General features: G+C 37.7%; 1 protein-coding gene across 1 annotated transcript in view; it reads right to left on the bottom strand.

The window, feature by feature from the left end:
- Positions 1–2,113: 2,113 nt before the first annotated feature.
- Positions 2,114–14,101, bottom strand: part of LOC107042700 (MAM and LDL-receptor class A domain-containing protein 1) — a gene marked incomplete at its 3' end in the record, with an annotated part of 173,930 nt that continues 161,942 nt past the window's right edge. Inside the window, 2 exon segments of the mRNA XM_015263852.1 lie at positions 2,114–2,269; positions 9,386–9,648. Of these exon segments, the coding sequence (XP_015119338.1) occupies positions 2,114–2,269; positions 9,386–9,648 (419 nt within the window).

Raw genomic sequence — 14,101 nt, 5'->3', positions numbered from 1 at the left:
ATACGTTTCCCCCCAATTGTCGGAATTCTGGAGTATTTAGGGATTAGCGTGTATTTCTACTCTCCCCAAATGTTTATTTCGGCATATTTGAGGTATTTATCGGTGATATTAATTTCTTCGAATATTTTTGTCAGATTAGACTAATTCCTATCAGAGTGCGGAATTAATATTATGATTATTATTATTATCAGTATTGTTAGTTATTAATTGTAGATTTTTTTCTTTTTTTTTATAAATTTTTTTTTGAGAGAATTGAAATGTCTTTTTTTGAAAAATTGGTGATTCTCATATTTCAATAGTGAAACACGTAAGAACGATGTTGATTTCTTTTCCTTTTTTTTGTAGTTTTGGCCACCCAATACCCGTCTCCACCTGAAATCCACCCCTCTCTCCACAACCTAGCACACTGAGCGAACCCAGGACCGTTACCTTTCCCTAGAAATCTAGTTTTCTCCCTTGTTGTGTAAATTTTTGAGGTTTTGGAATCAATTAGAATTGGTTTTGTAGAATCATCCGGTTTGGTAAATCCGGCTAAAAATTACCTGGCGCCTATAGATTTTTGTATTTTTGAGTTTAACTAGATGAAGGGGAAGAAGGGCGAAGGTAATAGGCATTTTTAACCCCCATACGAAAATGTCACGTTACAATAGAAACAAAATAGTTCAGAGAAACATTACTGATGACCTTTTTCTTCCGTGCGTGAGATCATCCAACAATTGACGAGAAATTGCGACGGGCAATTCACGTTCGTAATCATTGCACTTCTCGCTGATGTAATCAAATTATAGCCACAGTGAAACGGAGTCATTGTAATCACCAAAATCAAATGATTACATTTCTGGTAATTAGCATTTACAATCAGGATATCAACTTTTCAAATCAATGTAATTGTTTAAAATCGTTTCAATCACGCCCATGGATTTTATTTACCTAAAGCCGCAATTCCTGCCAAGCTAACTATGCCAAAATTATGGTGAGAATAGCATAAGAGTCCGGGGTCGAGTGTAGGTGTCCTATGTAATCGCAACCATCCCTGATCAGTGATGAATGACAGATAATCGCCAACATCGGGTTACCCACGGCCAATACTGGGTCACTCTTATATTCTAGTACTATAGTAATCAAGTATAATCTATTAGATTTAGACAGTATTTAATTCGAATGTGAATACTCCCTCGAGATCAAAAGGGTTCTGAAATCCTTCTTGCAGTCTAAGAAATCGTGTGCAAGTTTTCGAGACGAATTCGCCCAAATTCTTCAAACTCGACGTCTACAAGGAGTGATGTAAAATATTATATAATATTTTAGACATAACATTTTAGAAAAACGTTTCTCCCTATTTAATTTACTGATAATTTCATTGACAATGCAATAATTGACTTTAATTGTTCTTCTCCTCGATGCGGCCTGGATCGAACACTGTCGCGGCTCCAGTACTAATAATAAATAATCAATAATAACCCAGTGGACGCCAGTTGATTTAATCACAATTAACAAATACGATTTGACAATAGAATATTATAGACTCTTTTACTAAGGAAGGTGTCTTGGACGATCCAATGACGGGAGAAAGTAATTTTCAAGAAATAATAGACAAATTATGTTGGACAGAATATACAAGTTCATTATTTACGAATTTCTCAGAAACCGACTCTCAATAATAATATCAAATTGACTTGACAACATTAACAAGATGAATAATTGCCAATGAGAACGTATAATTGACTACAATTTACATTAATAACAATATATGAAATACGATAATTAGCACGATGCAAGAATCGGCACGAGAGTGCCGCGCCGGCATGTGTGGTCAACACTTGTTGAGTATTCGTGAAAAATCAGTAATTTTGCGTCTGCGGGATTAACAAATTACACACATTACGTTAATATAGAGCAATCATTATAATTTTAAGTGATACGGACAGTTCACAGCAATATAATATATAGAATATATTCCACTCAACTATGCTAATTAATTTGGTTAATAATATTTGTTTTCTAACATTAACGTCGAATTCCCTTCTCCTGTTACTATGCCTTCTCCCATCCGTTTTAGAGTTTCTAATAAATTCTTGATGTTATTATAAAAGAACATAGTTTGAAAACTCACCAGTTTCATTGCGATAAGTGTGATCATAACTTGGACCTGTTCGTTCGGAGGGTGTAGAGCCATGATGGAGAGTCCACTTGAGTTGACTGTCCAGTGCATTTACCCAACCGCACCAACCATTTTCAAAATTGCATCTTGCGGTTTCCGGTACTTTATCTGAAATATAAGGAGCAATTGATTGAAGAAATATGAGATACTGAATCGTCGCTATTCAATCAAAATTATGTATTACGATTTCTCCACCGCAATTTAAATATGGATAAACTTTGAAATTCATGGAATCAAAATAATATATTCAATTATTTTCGAAATAGCTAGGATCATTAATCATAAGCAGAATAATTAATTCTATAGTAAAATGGTTGATAAAATAAAGTGGATCTCGAACAAAGAGAAGAATGGGAATCTCCATGAAGAATTGTCCTAAAATTTTCACAATTCAAAAAGTGTGCACAATTTCCTCTTACTAACAAGGAAACCGTCCCGAATGTCACCGATTTCGGTGAGCTTGAAATATGTTATTCCCCATTAAAATCTAAGGTATACGTTTTTTTTTCTGCGGATAAAGATTTTTAGGGGGTGAAACCAACCTCCGAAGTTGACAGGTTTTCAGGACCATTTGACTGTGTCAGATAGTGGCATTCAAAATTTTAGAACGAAACCAAATGCATGATAATCTTCAAGAAAAATGATGAAAAATGGTGTTTGTTGCATTTGAATAGGGTCAATTCCAAAAAAATGATCGGAGTTCAAATCCAAATAAATTTTGTGAAAAAAAATAACGCTCGTATTTTAATAGTATGCATGGCTATTAAACGAGCGAGCAAACGTCACAAATACGGATTTTCGCTTCTTTCGAAAAAAGTGGTGTAGGGGGTAAACCACCCTCGAATTTAACTTAATTCATTACCAGTTGAATATTGGATTTCTTCTTGGGCGATCACAATTCTTGAAGTAAGTAATGAATAATGGTGTTGGTTGGATTCAAAAAGGGTGAAATGGGGGGGGGGATGGGACAAAGTGGAACGCTGATGCAAAGTGGGATAACTGTCTTTTTGGGCCACAATATTGATGCGAACTATTTTTCGTATCTCGGATCGCTTACTCGCAAAATTATACTAAACGAAAACGTAACTAATTTTCCCTATCATGAACCCTAAGAGTGTTAATGTCTCATTAACGGCTAGACGTGGGGAAAAAATTGAAAGAAAAAATTATATGACTAATTTGATGAGGAAATTTTTTAATTTGATTCATTTCTGTCTGTCACCATCAAGTTTGTTGATCAATGCATAGGAGTGCGCCGACACCTCGCACAAATGCTGGCGCGGTCCGCTTTGCTCTTCCCCTGATAACTCTTGCTCTATCGTAATATGCGAAAAATGATACAAGACCAGATATGTGTATTACTGCATGTCAGCTATCTTTGGTTTGAAGCATTTCTTCTTATCTGTAATCGTTTATGTGATATGATTGTATAAACAATGAAATTATATATAACAATATCAATAACCGTAATATTTGTGTTTTGCGACTTTGGATTAGTCTTAATCAACAGAGTTATTTTTGTACATTTTATTTTCGGGATTAAACCGCGGTGGGCGTGTGCTCTATCCAGACGTATTTTTCTCTGCTATCAGGACTTGACGATAAAAGTATGATCAATCTAATAAATGAAAGCATAAGGAAAACACTATCGTGCCCAGCCAGTCTTTTGTTATGATTATCATCTTTCGTTCACTTTGACACTTTCGAAACACCAGATATAGAACTATTGTGTATATCGTGTATATCGTGAAAATTTAAATATAGTTAGAACGAGGACAGAAAAGTATTTTTGAGAGACATTTAGATAATTATTACACGTAGAAATAAGAGTCAATCCCACGAACGTTATTCAATTACTGCTGACAACATTTCAAGCGATGAATATTCCAGAATCACCTAGAAATAATGAAGAAATCCAATTGAAAAATATCATTGAGGAAGTTTTATCACATGCAATGAATGAGTATTCTGGCATCGAAGTGACGGTGGGAGATTCGTTAAACTTTGAGGAACCTTACAAAGACTGGAACATGAAGATGGTCGAAGACAAAGAATACGCGGATAATCTTCATGAACCGCCGATAGACCCTGATACCTGTACTAAAGATGAGGGGAATTTGTCTTACGATTACAAATCTAGAGCTGTTGCATATTGGCGGAGTGGTAAGAAGAAAAAAAATTTAAGCTTAGAATCTGTCAAACAGCAATTTCGAAAAGTAACTTCAATACGGCAGTTGAGACGCTGGGCACATAACATTAATAAGGAGGCTATAAAGATAAACTTGATCGGATTTGTAAATACACACTACAAAATTCCAAATCTGCTGTCAACGCTGGAATGATTGTACACGATTGTAACCTACGACGATGGGCATTACAAGCCCAAAAACATATAGGTAGTGAGGATTTCGTTTTAAAGCATCCAACAAGTGGATACGAGCATTTAAAAAAGCACATCGTATTGTCTCGAGGAAAATCAATAAATTTGTTACATCGAAAGCAATTGATGACCGTCAAGTTCTAGAGGAAAAATCGGAATAGTTTGTCCATGATGTGAAACGAGAGATTGCAATGTACGGTTTATCAAATATATATAATTCTGATCAAAGCGGATTTCAGTTTGAAACGCATTCAGGCAGAACTTTGGCTGAAGAAGGTGAAAAACAAGTACAATGTATCGTGCAATCCCTAACATCGACGACACACAGTTATATTATTCAACCAACTATATCAGCCGAAGGAAAACTCCTCTCTCCACTCTTTTTAGTTTTGAAAGAACCAAGCGGTCATTTCGGTCCCAGAGTAAAAGAAAAACTGTTTCGTCCGGATAATGTATACGTAGATGTATCCAAATGTGGGAAACTGACTTCAGGTATGAGACCGTGTTGATTGGTCTAATACTTCGTTTCTTATTTATCCGTAATGATGACGTCGCTCCAACGATAACGTTCATTTGTTCTATTTTTTTTTCAGAACATTTCAAAACTTGATTGCAATATGTTTTTGTCCCGAATTTTGGTGTGAAAAGTCTATTATTGGTGGATTCATGGACCGGACACTGTTCTCCAATCGTGGAAGCTACCAAAACACGCAATAAGGATATGGAGGTAATGACTATACCTAAAGGGACAACTGGAAAACTCCAACCACTCGATGTTTTTGGATTTGGGGTTTGGAAAAACTTCATAAGACATTTCTCTGATAGTGTTATATTAATGGATTATGATTTGAATTTACATTTAAAGAATAATGTCATCAAGTTGCAACCTCTAACTCATAATCAATTGTCGTCACCACGATATGTCAATCTCTTCAAATATGTTTGGTACAGAAGCGGTTACGTAGAAACCAAACCAGATGAATTTGAAAATCCCGTCCATTTCGCATTCGGTGAATTTTGCAAGTCGCATTGCGAAATACCGGCGTGCACGAATATTGCTATTATTCATTGTTCTTGGTGCAAGAAGTCATTATGTTTCAAACACTTCTTCGACGACTATCATTATTGCAAAAAATATAATGAATAGATAAAAGAGGAGAATTATAAGAAGACCTCAAAATATGATTTTCTTAACGCCTTATGATAGGAAAAATAAGGAAACTTATGAATAATGATGACATAGTGGGGGTGGAATGAAGGAAGAATAGAAAAAAAGAAATGATAATGGAATTGTCAGATCATTATATTTCTAGGTATGTAAAAATATAAATAAAAGTGATATTCTGAAAGAATATTCTTCAACATCCCTCTATCCTTTTTATGAATTTAGAAGAAGGGCTGTACTGGGTTGCACTGTATTCATTCCTCCTCCAAAAAAAACAGTAATCCGCAGAGGCTACTCCAGTTCTCCTTTCAATTCTCCCCTGAATCACGAAAAAGTATTTGTTGCAAAACATTTGTATATTTCAACTCTAATAGTTATTTTGTCATTCACTCTTTCTAAACAAGACCGACGAGATTCTTCACCTCACACATTGGAAATTGTCTTCTTTCGAGAAGAAATCCAATATTCAACTTGTAATGTGTTGAGTTAAATTCGAGGGTGGGTTACCCCCTACACCCATTCTTTCGAAAAAATGCAAAAACCCGTATTTCCTACTTTTACTTGCTCGTTTGATAGCCATTCATACCATTGAAATACGAGCGTTATTTTTTTTTCACAAGATTTTTTTGGATTTGAACCCCTATCATTTTTTTGGAATTGACCCTATTCAAATGCAACAAACGCCATTTTTCATCATTTTTCTTATAGATTATCATGCATGTGTTTTCGTTCTAAAATTTTGAATGCCAATATATGAAACAGTCAAATGGTCCTGAAAACCTGTCAACTTCGGAGGTTGGTTTAACCCCCTCAAAGTCTTTATCCGCAGAAAAAAAATACGTATACCTTAGATTTTGATGGAGAATAACATATTTCAAGCTCATCGAAATCGGTGAGGGATACTCGGGATGGTTTCCGTGTAAGAAGAATATCCTCAACAGCAATAAACACACTAAGCAATACAATAGTAAATTGTGAATGGTTAGGATGATTCTTCATATAATGCGAAAGAAGAAGATGGTGAATTTGAGCAGTGGAGATTGCAATTTGGTAAAATGATAATAGATGGCACGAATGAGCGTAAGAGAGATGACGAAGGTAAGAGTGGGAATTTGATAGTGAAAGGGTACCGTTCTACGATCTCTTTCTCACTGTATGAATTGTACTCCGCTCCTCAAGTAATTACTCCGGATAATTGATCAACTCTTTCAACCTATATGATGTTGCTTCATGAACAAATTTCATTGCACTTAAAACAAACGTAACTCACTGAGTAACAAACAAATTCATCATCAAAAATAATATATTTCTATACAAGTGCGACGGATTTTTCACGAGTGTGAAGCTGGAGACCCCAGGCGAAGCTGAGCACTACCAGTTACACGAGCTGAAAAATCCCCGTCGCACATGTGTCGAACTATATTTTTTTTTCAGTGATGTTACGTTCAGCGAGTGGCCAACTGATTTTTTTTGTTTACGAGTAAAAGAAAAGGCACTTGTCGACACGAAGTGAACATAGCAGCAGTGTCAAAATAGTATATTACGTTACAAGTGTGAAAACGGGGGAATGTTAATATCAGTGGGGTAATATTTTTAGGGATAGTCGTAGGACACGCACAGCTGAGCGATAGACGAGATGAGCCAAATAGAAGACGCACCTGCCAAGTCCCCAACACCTGATCAGTGTGCGGGGAGAGGGGAAATGGACAACTGTGCTTATATAGGCGTTGTGTATAGTAGTGTGCGTTCCAGTCAGGGAATCGATAGAATCAGCCAAAAACTAACAGCAATTTTACTCAAAATGCAATTGAATTTTCTAGCGAATTTACTAGGTATTTCTATGAAATTTATTCGTAAGTGCAAGCACGCAACAGACACGGTTAACCCATCAAATACTCAGACCATTAATAATCAAAAGCAGAGGATTCTAATGCGTAATGGCTACCGTATGGGTGATGTAATTCAATTAAGATAACTAGACCGACGTTTTCAGCTATACACGGAGTTGCGGGAATAATGACACCCAATTGGTCTAAAATGTAACGACGGCACCATCTTTCAAATAGCGACATAGGAATGAACCCTAAGTTCTAACTAGAAAGTCAGCTGTTGTAACCGAAGAGTGAATCCCGTAAACGACAAATCACCTTTTGCTTAATATCATAAAAGTTACGAAAAGTGCCACTTTATGCACCTGAAATGAAATTTTTGACACTACTGCTACGTTCCCCTCGTGCAGAAAAGTCCCTTCTCGTTTACTCGTAAATGAAAAATAAACGAAAAGTCTTTTCGTTTATTTTTCATTTACTGAACGTGACATCACTGTCAAAAACATTTTTCGACATATGTGAGACCGTAATTTTCAGCGCGTGTAATTAGTAGCCCTTGGCTTCGCCTCGGGCCGCTAATTACCTCAAACCCTCAGTCGATTACGAACCTTATACCGAATCACTTCTATCTTTACTTTTGTACATATTTCTTACGTCTTTCAAATATACTGTGATTAGTTTATTAAATTGCATTTATTACTGAATTGAACCTTCCCACTACCCCCTGAGTTCCTACACCTTTTCATTTACAGATTTTTGTGCATAAAGTGGCACTTTCCGTAATTTTTATGATAATAGGTGAAAAGTGACTTTTTGTTTACGGGATTCACTTTTCGTTTATAACCGCTGACTTTCTGGATACAACTTGGAGTTCATTCTTACCCCAGCTAATTCCTTGAGATTTTTGGTCGATTCTATCATTTTTATATACGGAATGCTCACTACAGCACATAACGCCTACATAAGCGCGGTTGCCCGTTCCCCCTCACCCCTCACACCGACACTGTTTGGTATGATTTTCTATTCAGAAGTAGTTTCCGTTTGGTAGTCAAATAGTATATTGTGCACCAAGGGCGGAAAGCCATGTTTTCCCCGTCCGTGGTGCACATGCTATTTTCCGTCACGACGGGCGCTTCGCGGGAGGGATATCTGCCTTTGCACCTACGCTGTGACAGAAAATAACGTCCTGACTACGGGAGATTACATAAAAGACCCTTACCCATGTGCTTACCACAATGTGCAATTGCGAGCGTGACTCCTTGATTTTCCCTCTCTAGATAGGGAATATACTATTTTAATACGCGTGCAAAGAAAAGTTTGTATCTTGCTTTCTGATGAGCGCGAGGAAAGTGAATACTTTCCACTCAAGGGTGGAAAACACGAACTTTTCATGCAGATGTGTGAAAAAAAAATTTTCAAACACTAATTTAAAGAAATAGTGTACGTCATACGTATGAAAACGAGGGAACGTTAAACTCGTTTGTTAATATTTTTAGGGACAGACGTAGACACGTGGAGCTTAGCGATAAACTCGACAAGCCAGGCCAAGGCGCCGGGGCCCCCTCTGTTTGGCTCCCCTCGTCTATCGCATTAACATTCTCCCTTTTTCACACCTGTAACCTAATAGACTATTTTACTGTTTCAAATGAATCGTTATGCTGATGTGTGGCATTTTTTCTGCCATAATGCCTTTAATTGATATTTTATTACTAAATAAAATTAATTATTAGTAAGTAGAGACATGCCGGAGTTGGCGAACGATTCTTAAAAGATCCTCAATATGTTCATCGATTGAAATTTTTGATATCTCAATTTTAGAACATCTGAAGGATCTTTTCCATCTTAATTACCACATTCTAGTATTTCGTCCTCGCCCTCTGAGCAATCCGGAGTCAAGTCACAAACCCTCGTTTTATTTAGACAGGAGCCATTATTACACCGGAACATATCAGGCGTGCAGTTGTTCCGTGTATTTAATGGCTTTGATTCCGGAAAGCAGTCGTCCAACCGAATATTGTCAATAGCGATACTGCCATTTGCTGGTACACCAATTTCCAAGCCGACTCGGTACAGCTGACTGATAACTCCGAGCTTGAGTCTCGTGATATTCCATCTGCAGCAAAAGAAACACATTACGTGGGCATTAGTTTCGATAACTATAAATTCTCGGTTATTATATTTAATAATTCATTATTTAATGATCCATTATTATGTAGAAATCCAAACCTATGTAAATGCAATTCTCTTAGCCCGTGTAGAAATTGATGCGGAGACGCAGCTGAAACTCCTCTCACGCGTCCGCACCGAGCGCTCAGTAGCCCAGTTAATGAAGGTGTTTGGAACTTCGCTAATACGACTCTGTGAGAAAAATTCTCAATCGATTGACAAAAATGTCCTGAATAACATAACAAAATATTTAGAGTATCTTCAATCGACGTACTATTTAACTCAATTAAAAACCATTGATTTTCCAATTATTAGCACCAAAAATTCTAATATTTTCCGCCCAGCTCAATCAATTCCAAAACAAAAAATACCAGCGTATAGAGAAAAAAATTGTTTATAAATTGACAGTGGAAACCAATATTCTATAATGCATTGTTTTTAGATTGAAAAATTCAAAATTTCTCGTACCCTGAATGGTGGCAAACAATTAGCGGATCCCCTGTGGCTGCACGCGCAACTCTTTCGACGACAGCATCATTCAGGGTAAAAAAGCTTCGGGATTTTTTCATATGAAAACAATTCTTTGTATACCATTGGTTCCCATTTCAAATCCATAGAGAATTTTCTCCTCTACACCCCGATCTTTTTTTATTTCCAATTGATTGAGTCAAACTGCAGTCCTCGGTGTTTTTGGCGATAACCGTTGAAAAACGGATGGTTTTTTATTAATTTCAATAATACGTCGTTTGAACATTCTTTAAATATTTTGATATGTTGTTTGGAACCTTTTCACATATCAATTGACAATTTTTCGAACACAGTCGAATAATCGTGAGATTTCACATTTTCTTTGCGGCCTCATTAACTGGACTACAGCCTCGGTTTGACTGTCTAACAAGTGGAGATTCGGCCAAGTGATTTCCACACTGGAGGTCACAAGTAGTTCGAAAGTCTGGATGGAAGTTTCCCAACAGAAACTTTATAATTACATGAATTTTGAAATTCTCTCGTTTCACGTGAAAGCGATTCAGGAAAATATAGGAGGAGATACAATCAATTAAAGTAGCATTTGAATAATTTTTTAAAGGCATTATAAGTCTGATTTAAACATCACATTTTGAATTGCTGTAGGAAAACAGTATCCCAAAGAATACCAAATCTAGAATATGAATATGTGAAACGACAGCTACATTTGAAAAACAGGAAATTATTAATTCCATTGTTTCATTGGCGATAAATTCATGAAATCATTGCCCCATACATACTATGACATGACAAATGTCATGCACTGTCCTCGCCTGAACTGACCGCGGTTCTTGGGGAGAAAATTAGGAAAAGAAAGCCCAACGAGGAGTCGGATCACCCAGGGCCACTATTTCTTTCTATTATAGTTGACTACATCTCTCTATTTCTTTTCTCTCGTTAAATTCGTACGCTCACCGCGTCACGCGGGAGCTTCAAGAGGTTGGACGCGAGAGGGCAGCAGCTGATGAAGTGGAGTCATGGCCATCAGCAACTCACCCACTCACACATGGAGTCTAGCCACATGTACGAGGGACGAGGAGGAATGGAGCGCCAGCAAGCTACGCAGGCTTCTACGCTCGACCCCCACCACCTCACCGGAGAACGGCACATAAAGAAGCCGCTAAAAAAAACGGTTGCCACAGCATCGAGGGGCGAGCGGATTATGCTGGGGCCCGCACGGAGCAGCGCATAACAATTTTCTGAAGCGCGAGGTGCAACTCTCATATACCTGGGAATTTTCCACGCGGATAAAAGACCGCTAGAAAATACATGATGGAATAAAATAATTTAAGCCCGAGCCGAGAGCCCGCCATATAATCCTGTGAGACAAAGGGGTGGGGGAATTGAAATTCGGACCCCTGACGGTTGAATCGGACCGATCAGAGGAGACTTTTCGTTGGGATTTGGCCACGTAGACACCTTGATTATTTTTCGTGCTCGTACAATTATTTTTTAAACTCTTTGAGTTATTATTTCGTCCTGTAGACCAGTTCTTTTTTTTTGTAGTGAGTATCACCGTCATGTTCCGTCGTTGCCGTGGGATCATTAGCTGGATTGTGTTGCAGCCAATTCGCGGTACACGGTGAGTAGGAATTTTTACAGTGAGTGCACGCGTTATTTATTGAATACGGACTCCGCGGCCATTTTAGACGCGTTTGAGGGGAATTCAATTCCTATCTGTGATGCGGCACTCAACAGCCTTCAGCTGCATTATTACTTATTGTTGGCCCTCGGACATTAATTATTGTTGATATTATTGAAACATTCATTTCTTTGGCGCGTCACCATAATTTGTGTCGTGTCGTGGCTCTCGCGTTATCGTCGCGTTCGGGTGATTCGCGGCGGCGTAGCGTCCTCCACGCCGAAATATCTTATTTTTCATTTAATTATTATTTCCGATTGGTTCTACTATTTTTTTTATATCGAATCATTTTCCGCGGGAGTACGTCCCCGCGATTCTTTGTCCATATTATTATTTTTTTGTTGTTGCTATATCGAAGCATCTATTATTTGGTTTATTTGTGAAACATAATTTCTTTAATTTTGGTTCTTAATACGGTGTTCCATTGTATTAAGTGCCTGTACTCACACACCTCCGCGGTTTTACTCTGAGCTAGTTGTGGAACGTGCAGAGATACCGTGACCTTGTCCTTTGAAGGTTAAAAGGACTGGGGCCCTTCTTGGCAAGATTGGTTTCTCTCGATCTTCCCCGTCATTCTAGTTTTCCGGGTTGAGAGTTCCAGGAGGTCGCTGAAAGTTCATCGACAAACCAGCACGCGATGGATTTGGATTCAAAAAGGTAAAATTTTGGTAATCAACATATTTCTCCGAATTTTTTTTTTTAATCATAAAAAACGAAAAATATTTATTTCATTTTTTTCCTCTACTTTTACGCATTTTCAAAATATGCTACAGGAATCGGATTGAGATAAAAAGAAGAAATTCAGGAAAGGAAAAGGGTAAGAGTGATATGTAAGTTGTCCTAAAAATAAAATTAAAAAGAAACAGGAAATGTTCCTAAAACGAATTTTCCTGTTGATAATTCTAACGTCGAGTCCTGGAATTAGGAAACAGGTTGTCCTCCTATGCTAGACAATGTCTCCGAACATTACGGAACCAAGGTTGGCCTTTTGTTATTGCTCCAAGCTTGATTGTGTCATCATCAGTCCTCCGCCAGATCTGATTCATACCTAATCTCCTAGTCAGGTTGGTATAAAGAGTAATTCAAAGTATGAATACCGCTTTGCTATTATTGCTACGGGGGCGTTCCGTACTATTGCTAATCAAGTTGTCGTTTTTGTTTGAGGTTGTAGGTGTACCATCCTCTTCTGGATGGTACACAGTGAATCTTATGTGTCCCTGGTATTTTTTCGACATCCTCCTCTTTACAACATTCCACCTTCCCCCCAGGTAGATGTGTTGAAGCCCATCAATACATATCTAGAGATGTTGTAATTTGACGATCCGAAGGAAGCTGCAAGCTAGCTCGAGCAGCTCTTTCCTTCAAAGAATCTCCTACTTCATCGCAAGGACCGATACCGTGTGTCGTACCGAAAAAATACCACTCCAGAATCATCCCAAAATCTTCCTGATGATAATACAGATTCACAAAATTCTTGGAATTTTCGTATTGTTGGGGAGCACCGGCCGTGAAGTAGAAAATTGAAACTTTCCCATTGATCAATTTTATGAATATAAGAATGACTTTCGTGAATGTATGTACCGCTATTGCATCGTGGGCCATACAATCCGATATTATAGCTAAACTCCGATGTACAATTGTATCACCCTGCTTGTAATAGAGTACAACGACGATGTAAACAGTTGGTGCATTATTATTCCAATGGTATCCAGGGGCTGTAACGTGGACAATAAATCCATAATTTTCAGCGAAGTCGATGATTGCTAAAAATCGATTCGCTTGCAATGACTCCTTCAGTTCTTTCAAATAATTTCCCTGTTCTTTCGCCACAAATAAACGAGATAACAGGGGAGTGATTCGTTGACAAAACTCATATGTGAATTCATCCTGCTGTCTGTAGCCTGTTTATCAGAGTGGTTCGAGGTTTTAAAACCCACTCTTTATATTTGATAACTTCTGTCTCTTCCATCCATTTTTAATCAAATCGTGCAGAACCTCAATCGAGGGGCATTTTTTGCAGTTTCTCAAGTAAGATTCAGTAGTTTTTTCAGCATAAATTATGAATTCGAAGCAGTCACTGTAATGTACTAGTGGATGTCGTGCGTCATGCGGCAAGCGTTTTAACGGAATATGTAGGTGAAATTCCGAATTTCGTAAACTCAAATTCGAATTCGATTTTAGAATTCCATTCCTCTAGAGACGCGAAGCAAGGAGCATTTTGAAGGTAAAACCG

Source organism: Diachasma alloeum, unplaced genomic scaffold (genome assembly GCF_001412515.2).
Source record: "Diachasma alloeum isolate Michigan unplaced genomic scaffold, Dall2.0 Dall_scaffold_00508, whole genome shotgun sequence".
Lineage (NCBI taxonomy): Eukaryota > Metazoa > Arthropoda > Insecta > Hymenoptera > Braconidae > Diachasma > Diachasma alloeum.
The sequence above is the reverse complement of the archived record's forward strand: the minus strand, read 5'-3'. Positions and strand labels throughout refer to the sequence as shown.